The sequence below is a fragment of the Chenopodium quinoa genome, unplaced genomic scaffold (genome assembly GCF_001683475.1).
Source record: "Chenopodium quinoa cultivar QQ74 unplaced genomic scaffold, ASM168347v1, whole genome shotgun sequence".
In the NCBI taxonomy this organism is placed as follows: domain Eukaryota; kingdom Viridiplantae; phylum Streptophyta; class Magnoliopsida; order Caryophyllales; family Amaranthaceae; genus Chenopodium; species Chenopodium quinoa.
In genome coordinates this window covers 5,210,131-5,229,133 of record NW_018744878.1, presented here as the reverse complement: position 1 = coordinate 5,229,133, position 19,003 = coordinate 5,210,131, and the positions used below count along the sequence as shown (strand labels likewise).

General features: G+C 36.1%; 3 protein-coding genes across 3 annotated transcripts; 1 reads left to right on the top strand and 2 right to left on the bottom strand.

The window, feature by feature from the left end:
- The first annotated feature begins 13 nt into the window (after window positions 1-13).
- LOC110705723 (pentatricopeptide repeat-containing protein At3g02330, mitochondrial-like) lies at window positions 14-4,405 on the top strand. The gene is made up of 4 exons (XM_021883639.1): window positions 14-3,071; window positions 3,532-3,638; window positions 3,717-3,874; window positions 3,982-4,405. The coding sequence occupies exon 1, from the start codon at window positions 135-137 to the stop codon at window positions 2,751-2,753; it is 2,619 nt and encodes an 872-aa protein (XP_021739331.1). The 5' UTR covers window positions 14-134; the 3' UTR covers window positions 2,754-3,071; window positions 3,532-3,638; window positions 3,717-3,874; window positions 3,982-4,405.
- Window positions 4,406-7,691: 3,286 nt separating this feature from the next.
- On the bottom strand, window positions 7,692-9,844 carry LOC110705722 (serine/threonine-protein kinase-like protein At3g51990). The gene has a single exon (XM_021883638.1). It carries the CDS (start codon window positions 9,573-9,575, stop codon window positions 8,142-8,144), a length of 1,434 nt encoding a protein of 477 aa, XP_021739330.1. The 5' UTR covers window positions 9,576-9,844; the 3' UTR covers window positions 7,692-8,141.
- A 2,115-nt stretch (window positions 9,845-11,959) lies between these two features.
- LOC110705721 (pentatricopeptide repeat-containing protein At1g71210-like) lies at window positions 11,960-18,773 on the bottom strand. Its single transcript, XM_021883637.1, has 2 exons — window positions 15,463-18,773; window positions 11,960-12,683 (listed from the first exon to the last, which is right to left on the bottom strand). The coding sequence occupies exon 1, from the start codon at window positions 18,120-18,122 to the stop codon at window positions 15,498-15,500; it is 2,625 nt and encodes an 874-aa protein (XP_021739329.1). The 5' UTR covers window positions 18,123-18,773; the 3' UTR covers window positions 11,960-12,683; window positions 15,463-15,497.
- Between the last annotated feature and the right edge of the window lie 230 nt (window positions 18,774-19,003).

The window sequence follows — 19,003 nt, the reverse complement described above, 5'->3', positions numbered from 1 at the left end:
GTTTAATAAAAATATCTGTTAGTTTAGCAAATATAAGGAACACATGTTTGCATTGATACAAATTACCAATTGAGAACTCAACTGCCGAAATATAACGACCAAAAAACTGGAAAAACCATTACTTCAAACCTTTCATGACGCAAATATTTTCCAGTTGTTTCTTCAAAAGATCTCTTGTAATTTTTCATGTATATTCTATACGATTATCATTCATCAATACATTTTCTACTGGTGACTGGAAACAAGCAGCAATCACCAAGAAGAAGACTTTTTCTCACATTTTCCAAGAATGTACTCATCAAAGAGCTATAAATCCGGGCAAACAAGCACATTCCCAGATGATAATTTCTGGGTTCGAACCCACAATCTTTGTTACCAATTGTTTGATTCAAATGTATGTAAAATGCTCGCGGTTAGGGTATGCACGCAAGGTGTTTGACCAAATGCCTCAACGAGATACAATCTCTTGGAACTCCATGATTTTTGCGTATTCTGGGGAAGGCAATATGGAAGTTGCGCAGCTTCTTTTTGATTCAATGCCAGAGAGGGATGTAGTGTCATGGAATACCTTGATTTCGAGTTATTTGCAGAGTAGGAATCATCATAAATGTGTGGAGATTTTCTTGCAGATTGTTAAAGAAGGCGTGTGTTTTGATCACACTACCTTAGCTGTGGTTCTGAAATGTTGCTCATTTTTGGAGGACTTTATACTAGGTATACAAATTCACGGGCTTGCGGTGAAATCGGGTTTGGAGAGTGATATGGTGACAGGAAGTGCTTTAGTTGATATGTATGCAAAATGCAAATATTTGGACGAGTCCTTGAGGTTCTTCTATGCAATGCCTGAAAAGAATTGGGTTTGTTGGAGTGCATTAATCGCGGGTTTTGTGCAGAATCATCAGTTTACTAATGGTTTGGAATTGTTTAAGGAGATGCAGAGTCAAGGATTGGTTGTAAGCCAATCAACTTATGCTAGTGTCTTTAGGTCATGTGCAGGGCTATCTGCACTTAGTTTAGGCCATCAACTGCATGCTCATGCTTTGAAGACTAACTTTGGTACTGACATCATCGTCGCAACTGCTACTTTAGATATGTATGCGAAAAGTAAGAGTTTAGTAGATTCTAGGAAGGTATTTAACTCTATGCCCAAACATAGTGTGCAATCCTATAATGCCATGCTAGTTGGTTACGTGCAAAGTAATCAAGGTCCTGAAGCATTAAAGTTGTTTGTAAATCTGATAAAATCTGACCTTGGCTTTGATGAAGTTACTCTGTCAGGTGCTTTTAGTGCCTGTGCTGTGGCTAAACAATTATCAACAGGTTGTCAACTGCATGGTCTGGTTATGAAGAGCAAATTTCAGTCTAATGTTTGTGTAACAAATGCAATTTTGGACATGTACGGAAAATGTGGAGATATTTTAGGAGCAAAAGGTGTTTTTGATGAGATGATTAGAAGGGATGCTGTGTCTTGGAATGCGATAATTGCAGCTTGTGAGCAAAATGGTCTGGAAGAGGGAACTCTACGCCTGTTTGTTGAAATGCTGGCTTGTGGGATGGAACCTGACGAATTTACTTATGGCAGTGTTTTGAAAGCTACAGCTGGAAAGCATTTTGCAAAATATGGCATGGAGCTTCATACCCGAGTTATCAAATCTGGAATGGGCTTTCACCCTTTTGTGGGAAGTACTTTGGTGGATATGTACTGCAAGTATGGATTGATTGATGAGGCTATGAAGCTTCGTGACCGACTAGGAAAACAAAACATTGTTTCATGGAATGCAATTATTTCAGGCTGTTTACAGCAAAATATGGAAGATGAAGCCCTGCGAATTTTTTCTTTGATGTTGGGAACGGGCATTGAACCTGATAATTTTACTTATGCAACAGTTCTAGATACCTGTGCTAACCTGGCAACCGTGGGACTTGGGAAGCAAATCCATGCTCAAATCATTAAGCATGAACTGCAAGCCGATGTATATATTGTAAGCACTCTCGTCGACATGTATTCAAAATGTGGCAATATGCAAGACTCTCAGCTCATGTTTGAAAGGGCTTTAGAGCGGGATTTTGTGACATGGAACGCAATGATATGTGGTTATGCTTATCATGGTTTTGCGGAAGAGGCTCTCCAAGTCTTTGAAGATATGAAGAGAGAGAAAGTAAAGCCAAACCATGCAACTTTTATTGCAGTTCTCCGAGCTTGTGGTCATATGGGGCTAGTTGAAAATGGCTGGGATTACTTTTGCTCAATGCAAAGCTATGGATTGGATCCTCAACTGGATCATTATTCGTGCATGGTAGATATGCTGGGGAAGTCGGGGCAGGTTGGAAAAGCTTTACAGCTTATTGAAGATATGCCATTTGAGGCTGATGACGTTATTTGGAGAACCTTGTTGAGCGTCTGCAAGATGTTTGGAAATGTAGAGATTGCAGAAAAGGCTGCAAATTCCATCCTTCAACTAGATCCCGAGGATTCCTCAGTCTATATTCTCCTTGCAAATGTATATGCTGATGCAGGTATGTGGGATGAGGTTTCTTTGATGAGGAAGACCATGAGGAAAAATAAGGTTAAAAAGGAGCCAGGTTGTAGTTGGATAGAGGTGACAGGAGATGTCCACACATTCTTGGCTAATGAAAAGGCTCATCCTAGCCGTGAAGCAATAATGGAAGAACTTAATTTGCTTTACAATGAGATGAGAGAGCTTGAATATTTACCTGAGAGAGACTTTTCTCTGAATGTTGAAATTGGATGAACAGAATCGACGGAATTTGCAGGACTGCAGAGAGTAGGCAATGATGGGGGAATATATTTGAGCCACTGGATGACTGCTTAGTTGACTTGATTCTATGGAATATTGATGCAAGGTGAATTATGAATATAATTAAACGAAGAGTAGATGGAATTGAAAGCAAGGTGTATTAAAAGGGTTCAGGAACCTAATATGCTATGCCACAGAACATGATGTATTTTCAGGGAACTGTGCGATACTCTGTAAGCTCTGGTTTGGGATGATTTCACAATCTGTCATATGCCCCAAAGGATAAAGTTGATGGATCATTGTTATTACCAGGTCAGTTCAGTTATACCAGAGTTGGTAAGAGTGATTAATTTTTGAAATATATATTTTGCAATTGTCTTGAACTTGAGGAGCTTGTATTTTTACGGATAAGTTTAGTGATTAGTTTGTTATTTACATGACTGCTTTTGAGTTTCACATGATAACATCCAATACTTCACATTTCAGACTAAGCTGCTGGTGCTCTTAATCTGAAAGTGGAAAAATCTTCATCCTATAGCTTTTAATTAGTTTTGAACTGGTTCATGTATGATAATACTCCGGCCCCTAAATCAACACACTGTTGCTCATGGAATATGGACGTAGTGTGTAACCTTCATATTCCATTTGTAACTCTTGGTTTTTATGGAACTTCCCCTCCCCAATTCTGGCATCCCTATATTTTGTTCATTACTTGTTAGAATAATTTTTTGACTGCTGCTTATGCCTTTAAGGTCACCTTTTGTTATTGTAGTTGGCAGAATATGAGTGATCCAGAAATTATAGCAGAGCTACTCATGCAGGTATATGCAGTAATGCAGACCATTCAAGTCAACTATCTTTTGACGAGTCTCTAACAAGGTAGGTACAACTAGATTATCCGCCAGTTTTGATCTCATGGCACCAAATGTTTAGACTGCCTAATTTGTAAATGTGCAGATGTCGAGAAAGCAATGTTCCTGTTTGTCTCGTGTATGTGAAAGAGGATCCATGGGTGAAGCCCATCAGGGGCCAACAGGTGAAGAAGCAACTTGCAGAAGCCCCATAACTATTAAATTAGCCCGGCAGGTCATTTCCCTCATGATGAAGTTCTCGAGGTATGCCTCTGCTACCCAATTAATGTACAGGCTTGATCACCCATTAATCCTGGGAAGTTGTATAATGATTTTATGAACGAGTTGTTAATTCTATACTGTGTATGTAGGTGGTGAAGTTGAACTATTTACTGCACTGTTGGATCAAAAGTGTAGAATCGAAGGCTCAGGCACACTGCCTCTGCAGCTCTGCTTGATGATCCAGAGGTTGTCCAATATGATCTCACTAAGGACTTGGAGTTTATCAGGGAAGGATCTAAAAAGTTGGTAAGAGTATGCTTCCTTGGCTCACATTATTCGCTTGGGAAGCTAATACAATCTCAGATCAAAGATAGGTTAAGGAACTTAAGATTGAAACCTCGATGATGAAGCCATGTATGTGATTTAATTGCGACTTCTTGTAGATACGTAAATTTGCCTTATTCTTGTAATTGAACAAACAGGGTGTATTACTGATTAGTAATTGATGCTTGTGAAATTAATACGTTTATGTACAGATGATTCTTAGTGTAAGGGAGATCAAGGAAGAGTATATTTGTAATTTGTTCTTGTTAGTATAATGATCTGTTAGGATACTATGTTGACTAGTTGTTGGGTAGAACCACATGCTCCAAATCTACATGATCTGGGCAAATGACTACTTTATAGAACGATAATTGTTTCATGTGTTGAGCCTCTCATCACGGTGACGGGGCGATTTTCCTAATGATAAATGCTAGTCGGAAAATATTGAATACATTTCTGGGCTTTGAGCTCTATATTGCTCAATCTCAGTGATGAACTTACACAATCCCAATCTCAGAGAAGGAATTACAGTCGAGTAACATGTGCCTTGTTACACTATTTTAATTCACAATTTAGGCGGGGATTTTGTTGATGTAAAATCAAGTTTTGCAAACAATCACACTTAAATTTGTTCTTAGGTGTAGAATGTATTTTGGGGTCATAAAGTTGTTTGGAATCATGTAGGACATATTGAATGGTTTCAACCACCTAAATGGCCTTCCAAAGTATCATGGAATCCATGGAAAACGTCTTGTCTTCTATTCTTCAGCTTTGAAAAAGTGTAAAGTTATCTATAATTAAGGGATATATTCTACATTTACGGAATTTGTTTTTTCCAAACTAAAGTAGGTGAAAGATTTTTTTGGGTCATAAAAGTTAGTTTGGAATCATGACGCTCACTAGTCCGTCCCAAAGAGGTTCGTGGGCCTTGAGTCAATTAATTATATTTTGTCTTAGACCGACTATATTGATATTTTGAAGCAAAGTGGATGTTCTTAACTTCTTGCCACCTTAATACCCTCTTAGGGTTTTGCAAGATCCAAGAGAAGTGTCTTATCCTTTAATCTTTCGAGCTCTGAAAAAGTCAATTTTGATAAAAAAAAAATTCCAAAAAACTAAAGTTGATGTAGGAGGTGCCTCATAGGGCCACAAATTTTGGTTTAGAACCACGTATGCTCACTAATTGAGCACATAAACACTTGAGGTGGCCTTGAATCGAAGCATGTCTTTAGCTGACTATATTGATAGTTATAAAGCAAAGTGGATGGTTTAAGCATCCAAATGGCCTTCTAGGTCACATGGGGTCCTTGAAAAGCGTCTCGTTCGCTATCCTTTTAGTCATACAAAAGTCAAGCATTCTCTAAATTGAAGGCTATAAATTTATAATCAATTGTTTCGAATCAATTTCGTAAATTTTTTTTCTAAACTAAAGTGGATGTGAGGGTTTTGTGGTCATAATTTTTAGTTTAGAACTATGTATGCTCAATATTTAGTTACGTAAAGCCTTGGGGTGGCATTGAATCAATGGCGGGTCGTGTGCATGTAATCAATTGTATTGATAGTTAATTAGTTATAAAGCAAAATGGATGGTTTCAACTACTCAAATGATTGCTTGGTATCTCTTAGGTTTTATAGAAAGTGTTTCGTCCTCTATTTTTTAGACGTGAAATAGTTAATAATTCTTTAAAATTAAAGATTATAATTCACATTCAAATTTTACGGAGCGTTTTCTTTGCAGGTATATAATATACACTTATACATGAGTACATGACAACTTACAATAATCACATTCTAGTAGTTGGGAAATCAACAGGATGAAGTTTAAATTAAAGGAGGATAGTAGTTAGCATTTAGGCAGAAAAAATGGCAAATCATTTGCATAAAAATCAAATTCAAATATAAAAACCATCCTATACTCTTATGATCTTATCTAGTGACATCTAAAGCTTACCTACACAAAAATTGACAATTCAATATTATTATCCATTAACTTAAAATAATTGAGAGTTAGACAACTTAAATGGATGTAATTAATTAATTAATCGTTATACAAATTTTAAGAAGAGTTTAACAAAGAAAAAGCCAATCAAAGTCGAGACAAAAAGTAAACAACCCTCTGTAGACTGCAGGAGAAAGGTTAAATTGAGTGCCTTTTGACATTTTGTTGTTGATTTTTTTACCCAAATCTAATTATTTTATTCCATCAATCATGCAAATGTTGGCCCTTCTAATTGTACCATTTTATTTTCATGATTGTGCTTAGTACATCGAGAAAGAATATAAGGCTTAGCTTTTTTATTTGTACTTTGTAACAATATATTACTTTATTTGGTTCCTTTATTTATTTTTTTTCCTTTTTTTTTTGGGGGGGGTGTGGGGTAAAAGTGTAAAACTCTCTTTTGACAAAATAACTTTCTTTGATTGATCAATCACTTGATGCATTGATTTTAAATCGAGTAGACTTGGTAGCAAACTCATTTCATTTTAGAATAATTGCAACAGTTTAACTATTATATTTATTACTTCACAAGTGTAAACATTAAATTTGCAATTATATAATAATAAAAATAATTACAATATGAATTTTCAAAATTTAACACGATAGTAACATTTAATTATACGAAGTACTTCGTATATTATTAGAACAATAATTACTGTTGTAAATTTACAATATAAATTGCATAAAAGTTAAATTTTTGCGACTAATCTGAAATGAAAAGAACAAAAAGAAATAATTGCTTTTTAGGACTAGTGTAAACTAATATGACCATTTGTTCAGGATAGATCCATGAAAAGGGAAAAAAAAACATTGACCCATAATATGAGTGCATCTTACTCAACATAACTTGAAAACTCAACACAAATCAAGAAGAAGAAGCACGTGACCAATAGGAGATAAATGAGCTGTAAAGCCTTGATTATAGGAGGTGCTACTTAATCTCTTCCCATTATGCTTCTTGCTGCTGACATTATTACTAATTTGAATTATTCACCTGTTTTCTTATGGTCTCCATAATTACAACTAAATCAAGAGTTTAGACTAAGGAAAAATATGCATATTCGATTAAACATAATAAATTATTAAGCAACTTAATGTCGTTTAAAGAAGGTCTTAAGTTCGAGCCTCACAGAATGCAGAAAACTCTTGCTGGGAGACTCACCCACCATACGCCAAGCTATGCAATCCGGATGAGGCAACTCAAAAAATACAAACCATTAACAATTGTGTATCTTTCCTCTTAAAAAAACAGCAGCTAAAAATCACCTATACAGATCCAAAATTTTATCGAATAGTAGTCAAAGTACGAGTTTGTAATTGCATTTGCAGGGTATCGTGTATTATATTATGATACGGAGGGATTATTTGGGGGAGTTGTAAATATCAAATAGGTTCATTTTGTTAAGTATTTAAACAAATAGTGTTGGCTTCTTGAATCTTGACCACAATGAAGTTCATCTGAAGGACACTGATCTGTCTCTATTGCGCGTGTTTTATACCATATAATCAACTATACAGAAGAGCAAATCAATAAGATGTTTCAAATTTCATTTTCTATGGATTGAAGGGGAAATGAAAAACTGATTACATGCTACAAAACACTGATTACAATAGTCGCACTCTACATCTCTAGCCAATGTTCAATCGAGCAAATCGTGCAATAGACTATACAACAGCTCAACCATGGATACTCGGATGGGACATTTTTCTACATTGTATCCCAAAACTATATATATTGAGCTAATAAATCTATCAATATTTCAATGAACAGGCTGCCTCAGCAAACAATGAAGTAATGAACAAATTAACAGCTGATGGAAACATACACAAAGAACACAAGATTAATCTACAACATCAACAAGCAATACAAGAATACAAGCTTACACTCGAGTTTAATGATGAAAGACATCCGAGATAGATGTAGTTCAATCACTGAATCTCATTAACATGGTGAAGAAAACATACCAATCCGTCTCAGTGACCAAATCATGATCTTTTATTGTCCCTTATACTCCTTCGCAATTGAGAAAGACTTCCACCATCATGGTAACGAACAAGAGAAGAATTCCGTCCCATGTCACTATATCTTTCACTTCCAAATCTTAAACTTGAACTATGTTTAGCAGTCTGCTGTTGTTGCTTATTCACATCCTCTCCATATTCAGAATCCAAGTCAGGCTCGGCCAACAAATCCAACAAATTGTTCCTGATCCCCAAATCCGAATAAACCCTCCTCGGATTCTTCAATGGCTTTGCAAATTTACCATCCACATCAACCAAATTCCCACACTCCAACCCCCTAAACCTTGAACTCAAATTCCCATTTGTCAACCCAACAGGCTGCCCTACATTCTCCACCATCAAGCACGGATTAACCAACCCGTTCCACGAATGCAAAGGAACCAACTTACTCAATCTATCAAGTGCCTCAACAACCTCCCTCATCGACGGCCTTCTCTCCCTATTAGACCTCACACATTTCGCCGCAATCACAGCCAATTGCTTCCTAACCATCTGATCCTTTGGAGGAGGGATCTTAGGATCATAAATAGCTAAAAGCTTCCCTTTTCTTACCAAAGGGATAGCCCAATCCACTACTGAGGGTGGTGAATACCCAATATCAATAGCTTTTCTACCACTTATAATCTCCAACAACAATATTCCAAAACTAAATACATCAGTTTTTGTACTCAAATTATCAGGAGTCACATAACATGGATCCAAATAACCAATTGTTCCGGCCGGAGGCGTGGACCGGAGTCGAAAATCGTCTACATTACACCTTAATGCAAGCCCAAAATCCCCTAATCTAGCATTGTAATTTCTATCAAGCAACACATTTGCAGACTTTATATCTCTATGAATCACAGGTGGAAATTGTGAATGTAGGGTTTCAACAGCTTTTGCAATTTGCAATGCTAATTTAATCCTACGACCCCAATTGGGTACCTTTGAATTCTTGTGCAAATAATCATATAAAGTACCATTACACATAAATTCAACAACAAGTAATCTAGAAGCTTCATTAACATTATTATTAATTGCAGTAAAACCCACTAAATTTACAAACCTGGGGTTATGAATATTCGACAAAATGTTGATTTCATTATCAAATTCATCATTAAATGATGATGAAGAAGATTGTTGGGGTCTTCTAGAAGGTTTCTTGACAGCTAAAAGACGACCAGAAGGAAGAAGAGCTTTATAAACAAGGCCATGGCTTCCTCTTCCTAGAAGTTTCTGGTCTGAAAAATTATTTGTAGCAGCTACAAGATCACTGTACTTAAATTCTGTGATTTTGATGGGTTTTTCATGGGAATTTTTATCTGGGATTTCTTGTTTTTGTCTGTTGGAAGATGGGTTTTTCTGGGAATTTGAAACTTCAATGGATGATTCAGCTTTGCAAGAGAGATAACCCATCAAGAACCAATCTTTTTGGAGAAAGAGGAAAATTGAAGAACTGGGTTTTATAAAATTCAAGAATTCATGGGGATTGTGGAATTTATTTAATTTTCTGGGATTTTTGTGAATAAAGATTGTATTTTTATTAATTTTTTTCCCTGTTTTATCTCTGTTTTTGGGAGCAGAGAGAAAGGGGAATGACTTTAATTTTGCTCAGCTGTTGCCTTTAGGAGGGGAGGGTGGAATAAGGTGGGGTACCATTTTTACCAAATTAAAATTCCAAAATATTTGCTGATGGTAGGAGTAATTAAGTATATGTCCCATTTAGTTTAAAAAAATTGATGGGGTTTATTATAAAAATTTTCAGGTGTTTTCGGGTATACGATATTTAACAATCTATCATCATTAATACTTCGTAATTCATTGCTATTTTGTTGTTTGTTTGCTTTAATTATAACTGAGTATACTGGAAATAAATGAAAATTAATTTACAGCTTCCTTAAAAAAAAAATATTCATTGGAATTAATTTCATGGAATACATTTTACTGAAATAGTTTCTGCAAGTCAATTTAGTGTTACTAGTGTTGAGGCTGTACTGTGGCCATGCAAGAGAATGGTTGTAGTAAAATATTGTGGTCATAAAGACATCGTGGATATTGTTTGAATAGGTAATTTGTATTTGTTGACTCTCTAGTAGATTGTAGCACTAGTACTTTAAAAAAAATTAAAAGATTCAAAAAAGTAAAAGTGTAATTTGAAATTGTTTTAATAGTATGTGATCCAAAATTGGTTTGAAGGTGCAAAATTTTGGCATGGAAATTTATTTTTATTTTACATTTCTAAGGGTCAATTCTCTTTGGTTTATTTTCAGTTTAGCTCCAATCAGCTTAGTTCGGTCCGGTTCGGTTCAGTTCAGTTTGATTTATCTCTCATAAAATATTCAGTTAAATCAGAACAAGTCCTAAGTACATAAGTTTTGCACAATACACTTGACTTGTGATTTGGGCAATTGTTTAATATTGAAATCAAAATATCTCACAAATGGATTGTTTGGTTGACATAAAAACATGTGAAAAATGAGACTTCCAAGAAATTGCAAGTTTTGTGTGATGTTTAACTAACAAAAATTTGGTGAAATAAGGGAGGTGGAACTTCCTATGAATTTTGAGTTCTCACAAAATGTAGAAATATATTTACCTAATCCCCTCAGATGTAAGTAAAAATTCTCATAAAAAATTACTTCCCTCGTTGTTAACCAAACAATTCATGAATCCTCATAAACTTACAATCTATGGGAAGTTCTAATTCTCATAAATTCCACAATCATGTGGACTACCAACTAGTTTGCGTAGGAAGTTATGTTAATAAAGCTAGTTACAGATAACATCAAACTTCCATAGTCATAACCCATATCAGGAAATTTCCAAACATTGTTGGCCAAACACTAGTTTCATTACGCGGTAGACAAACAAGTTTGGACTTGACAAAAAGATTGAAAGGACAAGAATGTTTACTTGAATTTGCAACTTTGAGTTTGGTCTTTATTCCTCAGTTGAACAACCAGCACTAAAGTCTTAGTCAGACCATGCATGAAAACAATCAACTCGTCTAAAGAAAATCTTTCTACTAAATGAAGCAAAAGTAATCATCATCTTCCATTGAATTTCTTGCTTACAACAACCTTTCACATTTCACCTTCCAGTTTTCAGAACTACGTAATACTAATTAGTGATCCATTATTGTTCCAGAACTGTAATGCATTTGATCGTATTTTTTCGATCCTGAGTAGATGTCACTACGATAATGATGTTGAATACAAGTACGTATTAATACTGATGGCAACCGCCACTTCCTATCGTCCTTGGTTTGGCAATGTTGCAGGGTCCCCAGCTCTCTCTAACCTACTGACAGTGATATCAGAAATGAATATGCTTCTGATTTGAGCTTGCTTAAGTGACCAAAGGAACTGATAATCATACCCTAAAGGAAAATGGTGGTCCAAATGTTTGGTTAGGAGTCACTTGAAAGCTTAACAGAAATATCCATTTCATTTGTACCAGAAATAGAGGATTCTTTCCCAATTTATCAGAAGGGATTAGCCCTAAGCAAAGAACACCATGTTTCTCACTTTCCAAATGTAATCTGCCCTTTCGTTCCGGAGATATTATGTAAACAAATTACCATTGGCAAAAGTAAACTACAATAAATTTGCATTTCATGCCCATAATTATAACATCTAAAGTTTTGAAAACAATTCACATCCTCTATTAAGTTAACAGGACTGCAATTACATCAGAAACCTAAGATGATAACAAACGAGAGAAAATGCACACTACAACAACAACAACAACAATAAAGCCTTGGTCCCAAAATGATTTGGGGTAGAGAATGCACACTCCAATGAGAAATTTGAGGACATGTCACTCCTTTTTTATTTAAGCCCATTTTCTTCTTCCAACAAAATGTCTAGCCTATTCAATACTAATCATATGTTGTTTGCATGTGTAACTAGAAGAATTATCCATCTAAAAGAATAGGACTTTAACTGTTGCCTAGATATTCCTGAAGCTAATATAAATACAACAAAAATCAGCTATTCACAAGTTTGTAATAGCAAAATCTTGTCAATAGGGCAAAAAAAAATCCTGATACAATTACCAGAAGCAGTATCCAGAAAAAGTTCACCATCTGTATTAGCTTGAATCTGAATGACAGGTTGAACACTTGGAAGAAGCACTTGTATATCCAGTGTCAAAATTCAAAAGAGCTATTTCAAAGAAATGGAGAATGATCTGACACCATGCTCAACTATCAGGCCCCGACACCAGTATGATTCCAATACGCCATAATTAGTAGAAGAGTGTAACAAGTTAAAATTCTTTTGGGATGCTGATCAAGAACTCCAAAAACATTCTAGTTCTTGGACAAGCATGGGCAAGCAAGGTCTCACAATCGCTACAAAAACTCGTATAACTAATTATGTACCACTGAAGTAAAGGAAAACATGAGTTTCACCTTTCTGCCTTGTAATAACAATTTTTTTTTCTAACAAAGAGACCTATTTGGATCCAATAGTCATCCAAAGAGCTTCCTCCAGCAAGTAAAATACGAGTTTTTTCATTTGCCTGTATATAAAAGTTAAGATTCATGAAATCAGCAAAAGAATACTAAACAGTACAGCAGCAAAGTAATAGAGTACTGTATTTTCTAAAAGAAAGAAAGGAATAGTTGAGAAGAAATACCAAAAAGGTTACATAATGCAAGCGTCCAAAAACTTGAAGATATGCAGATTCAACTAAACTTCCTACAGTTCCTTGGTAGTTGCCTTCAGATTATGACTTCCTAAAATCAAATTTTAGTTTTCTCCCCTCCTCCCCCCCCCCCCCACACACACACACACACACACACAAAAAAAAAAAAAAAAAAAAAAAAAAAAAAAAAAAAAAAAAACCCTTAAAAGTTGTCCCTTACCAGTAAGCTGGAAATTTGTTTTGGTCAGGCTTAAAGTCAATGCCATTTTCTATTAGTATAAAGAAAGAAGAAAACTAGGAAGTAAAGACAATTGCTAGAATCAAGGTAAATGATAATGTGCCTGAATATATACCACTCAAAAGAAAAAGGTCACTTCAGAGAAAGTTCTTTGTGCAAAAAAACAACTGTTCCAATTATGAAGACCCGGTGAATAATACACAGCCTCCAAGCGGGGGAATAAATAATACAAGTAGTTCATATTCTCTTTGGGAAACAGAAGAGGAAAGGCAAAACATCAGACTAAATTTAGAAATCCAGATAAACAAGCTCCTAATATATTAAAGTCCAAAAAATGAGGGTGGTGAGATGCACTAGAGGATGCCACCATGCATAATCTCCAATGTCCAAGTCAATCGAGTGATCCTCCCCCTCGTCCTAACATCAAGCCATTCAGACCAAACTTCAGCTGGTTATTATCCCCAACAGGGCCACCTCAGTGGAAACCTGAAAATTAACTTAAAGAGGATGCTATAGCCCACAAGAGAAAATCAAGAGCTGAAAAGAGGCAGGTCAAAGTGTCAAACTCAGGACCTGAAGCATTCTAATTACATCCATTTCAGTTCCAATTCTTTTAGACAGCATCTATCTACCATCAAAAGAGACTATTTTACGGTACTTAGGACAGCCCCTACACCTACCTACAGAGAATTTAGGACATCAAAACAAAAGGACAAGTCTATGAAAATTCAAAGGAATAATATCTGGAAAGTGACAGCTCAAGAAACAGAGTAACTTGTGGATCAGAATATAGTAGTAACCAAACAGGCTACTTAAGCTCATCAATGCATACTTCTCAAGATTTTGGTTGTGAAAGAGAAGGTGAGGAGCTATATCAGTTTGTTGGGATTCAGTAGTTAGGTTAGACAGCATCTCCAGACACTCCTTCCCCCTTTTCCCACCCTAATTTTGATGAAGAGCCTCAAGTACACCTTAGCATGCTTTTCTACATTCAAAAAACTAATTTATAAATTATAAGAGTAATTATCATTGATGCACATTTTGAAATGTAACCAATTTGAATTTGCACTATGATGGCCATGCCTTTTATCCCCTTTGTTTATGCTCATCATACGCCTTTAGTTTCCTTTTCCAATCATTACAAGCATCTTGAAGTGCTGCCAAAATTGATACATTTCATGAAACAAGCAATAGACAAAGAACGAAAGAAGTCTCCCTATGAAAGTCTCCCTAGGAAAGCCCTATTATTGAGTTTAAACATGCTATTGATATATGGAACTTCCTGAGTAAGCACATGACACAGGTTCCACTAAAACAAACACAAAAGAGAACGTTCAAAACTTAACATCTAATTCATATGCTCATCATACACTTCTACATACTCCGTTGGATAGCTAAATTACATTCTCCTTAAACATTTCAGGGGTACACGAGCTTTGTTCAATAACATTTTTGAGGCACACTCACTAGGACAACTTTAATCAAATAAGGATCTTGAAACACAAGTCAGATCATGGACCATAACCTGAATTATTTTATTACCTAAACAAGGCACCAGGATCCCAGCATAACAAAGAATCCCTTCCCCATGCTATCAATACAGAATAGCTCAACTGTCCCCTACTAGGACTTTGATTCTCAGCATACTCAATATCAAGGTCAAAGCCATGCAATCTAAGATTTACATGAGCTACGGCTCTCATCTTAAACAGGATTTATTTGTACATCGTTTATCAGACCAACGTAGGCTACCATCTAAACCAATTTAGAAGTATCGATTACCCAAAGATTCCTAAACCAGTCTATCCATAATCTGCTTTTAACCAGCAGCTACTGACTGTTTACTAAAAGAGCATTCTTTGCTGAGTTGGTGTCAGAAACCAAAAGATGTAACTAATACCATACATAGGAGAATGTAGTGAATTGACTTAAAAAGGTTGATGACTTGATGGTATTTTTTTAAGGTGTAATGATGAAATAGTTAGTAATCATAGATTACACATTAGCAGAATCGCACTGGAAAATGGGTGTATCAAATGCAGTTTGTATTGCTAAGCATTAATTATTCTTTGAAGTGGATAGACAATTTGTGGCTGATGCAACATAACTACAGCACCAGCTTGAGAATTGTTGTGGTTATATCTAGTTCTTTCAGATGATACTATCAAGTTCAATTGGAATATCTATTTCTATTTTGATATTTGATTAGCATTTGTAATGTACTGTACATTTTAAACTATGAACGGAGGGCTCAATTTAAAAGAAGCTGCATATGGTCCCTTATTATCTTTGAGTGGCCCCAGCTTAAAAGGATCTAGTGCAATATGGAGTATCACTTAAACAAGACATAAAATGGCGCAGATAGTAAGAGGCACAAAAATCTACTACCAAAAAAAAAAAAAAAAAACTAGTTACCTGTGCTTTATTGGTTTCTAACCGCATAATTTTCTTCAAATGAACAGGTGTGTACATTCAGTTGGAACATATCCTTGCCGTAACATTTGGTCTGCCCACAGTTCAGCTTCAGCAACCCTACCATGTTTGTAGAGGCCATGTACAATTATGTCATAAGTCCATCTGTTTGGTTGATACCCTTTGAAACACAACCGCTTAAACAATTGACAGGCTTCATCTATCTTATTGATGCTTAATTTTCTCAACATCATGTTATAAGAGAAAAGATCAAGAGGAAAGCATTTCTGAATAACTTCTTCCAAGTCCTCAGCCTTAGAATCCAATGAAACATGGCCAGAAAACACATCAATTAATTGGCCAAGCATTGCACTACTAGGTGTCTCATTAGACACATCCCTTGAGCGAAGCCAAGCCTTGTATAAATCTCCAGAACGCATAGCATGCAACAAAAGTATATTGCCAAGGAATGATGAAACCTTACGTCCGGCTTTCTCAAGGTCATTAATTAATTCAATCGCGTCATCATATCTCTTTTCAGAGCAACACAACTTTACAAGCTCCTCGTAACTTTGCAGGCTAGGGATCAGGCCATTGTTCCTCGCTTGCTTCAATAAGGCTGTTGCAAAGTCGGTTTTCCCAGATTTGCAAAGGCCAACCACCATGGTATTGTACATCTTCCTTCCCGCCCATCTTTTTCTGCTGAGGTCATCAAAGAAGCTTAGTGCATCAGCTATCCTTCCGCTTTTCAGGTAACACTTTAGCATAAAAAGATCTGAGTTCAAATTAGGGACAATGCCAATTTTCTCCATCATTTCATAAACTGCTCTACCAAGCTCAGGCCTTCTGGCATGCCCTGCCCCATAGATAAAGTAACTGAAAATACGCTGGTCACATCCAAAGCGAGACAGCTGCTTTTCCAAAAAATTCAGAAAGTGCTTCTCAGGATTATCCATTTCACAAACACAACGAATGGCAGCTTTAAACAATTTGTGTGATGGTGCATAACCTTTATCTTGCATTTCAAGGATAAGTCTAGAAGTAAGATCTCCCCTGCTGGCCTTGTTGAAACCACATATCAAGTATGAATATGAACTTTCACTGGGTGTTTTATTTAATCTGTTTAGCTCTGCATGGATCAAGTAACCATCTTCAACCCTTTTAGCTAGACAAAGGGCTCTAATAAATTTCTCATATGCAGCGTTAGATGGAATAAATTTACGTTCCAAGGCAAACACAATTAGGTCCTTCATTTTATCAAGCTTGCCCTCCCTACATAATGCATCTGCAAGTACAGAGAAGGTCCTCTTGCCAGGAAAGTAACCCTGTTTCATTGAGTTCTTCAGCATTTGATATGCTTCATCAGTACTTCCATCACCACACAGAGTGTTTATAACATAATTATACACCAGACTATGTGGAGTAAGCCCAAATTCAGCCCTCATCTCATACAATTCCAGAACAACATCCATCATTCCAGCCTTGCAAAAAAAGCACAAAACAGCATTCATGGTCACCTTATCAGGCACAATTTGGCACTCCTTCATATCCAACAACAAATCACAAACCTCTTTAAGACGATTTTCCTTAAGAAGCCTACATATCAAAACATTGTACCTGAACACTTCAGGAATGTACCCTTCCTCACACTTTTTGGTGCGGAAAAAATCCACAGCAGAATCTAATTTCCCAGCTTGCGCAAGATTCTTGATCCAAACACCATATGCCTCTTGCAAAGGAAAAGCTCCCTTCTCCCCAAACTCCTGGATCAACATACCAGCATGTGAAAACATCTTCTCTTTACAAAGTGCATTCACAAGAACACCAAAAATACGCCCTAGATACACCTCATCATCATTCAACAACTCGCGAAAATACTTCTCCGCCTCTTCTATTTGTCCCTGCTTAAACAAGCTTTTCATCACAATACCATGAGTAACCACATTCTGATGCCCCCTCATCCTAATTTGCTCCAACACGACATTCATTACATCGAAACACCCTTCCTCCACCAACGAATTCAACAAAATATGGTAAGCAACCTCATTCAAATCGAGCCCGTGAAAGCGCATTTTACCAAACACTTGGAGTGCAACATCAATTTTACCAGCTAAAGCATACCCTATCACAAGCATATCATTAAACCTAACTCTATGCATAGTTCTCTGCTTAGTAAAACTATCTAACAAATCTACCATCATAGAAGTAAGCTTAGCACGACCCAAAATCTTAAATAGTGAAACACAAGTAGCTTGAGTGTGATTAAAATAAGGTTGTCTACCAGCCCAATCAAAGAATTTCAAACAACTTAAAATATCATCTTTCTTATAATTAAGTACCTGTAAAACGAACGATTCTGTCAAAGAAATACCCATATCTTTAATGCCCAAATCCATCTTTCTGGAAGAAATAAGATCTTCATCACTTCTATTCAAAATCGAAAAAATCCTGTCAAAAACCGGGTTTTTTGAGGTTCTGAACCAATCACTAAAAGTAGAAGCAATTTCTTTAGATTCTGCAGATGGGTCTGCAAATTGGTATCGAATTATAGATGGGTTTGAAACAGGATGCGCAGAAGATGAAGAAGTGAAGGAATTTGTGAGGAAAAGAGGAGAGAGAAAAGGCCTGGTTCTGGTAATGTATCTGAGTTTTGGTGACAGCATAATTTGATAATAAAGATTGAATTTTTAATGGCATAAAGATTGACAAAAAAGGTGTCTTTTTCTTCTTCTGGGGTTTAAGATTGAGATACAAAAATGGTGTTTTTCAATTGGGTTTTGGGATTAAGAATTGATTGAAATTCCCATTAAAATTGGGGATGTTGGATTGAAGAGAGAGAGAGGAAAAGCTCTGTTTTTTCTGCTTCTAGTGAGTTGCTAGAAGCAGGCGGTTCATTGGAGAAGAACAAAGAAGAAAAACGAAGGGAGGGAAAGTGGTAAGGAAGACAGAATTCGTAGATGTGTTCGTCTTCATGGATTCGGTTTGAATTCTAATTGTTATATGGGTTTGGTTTTGGTATTTGGATTTGGACATGTTTTACTGTTAAAAGAGGTGTGCCTAGGGCTGTAAAAACACATGAATTAAAGGGATCAAAATCCAACACCAGCCGAAACCGACCCTAATAAAAATCGATTCAGATTTTGACTTGTACGTGATTATAGTTTGAAACAGTCACAACCCAATCTAAGCAGCCGAATTGACATCTCTGCGTATCAATAGCAAGTCTAATGACCAAATTGGAGTGATAATTCATTCATCAGTATGAAGAATAGAGATTTCCATTATCTGATATAACCCAAATCGGGTCAACTCAAGCGTAAATGTGATTTGATAACTCTATTTTGTTGAGCATGACCTTGTAACTTGATTTGCTTACCCTAATTGTTTTGTCTTAATAAACATATGCTCAGAGCTTTGCCCCTCTTTTGCACCCCCAAAAAATCACCCGCCTACTCTATGAAAATATGTAATCAAAGAATTGATGAGTTGCTAGGTTATTATTTTATTATGCATAAAAACTTGCCTCGATTTCAAACAGAAAAAT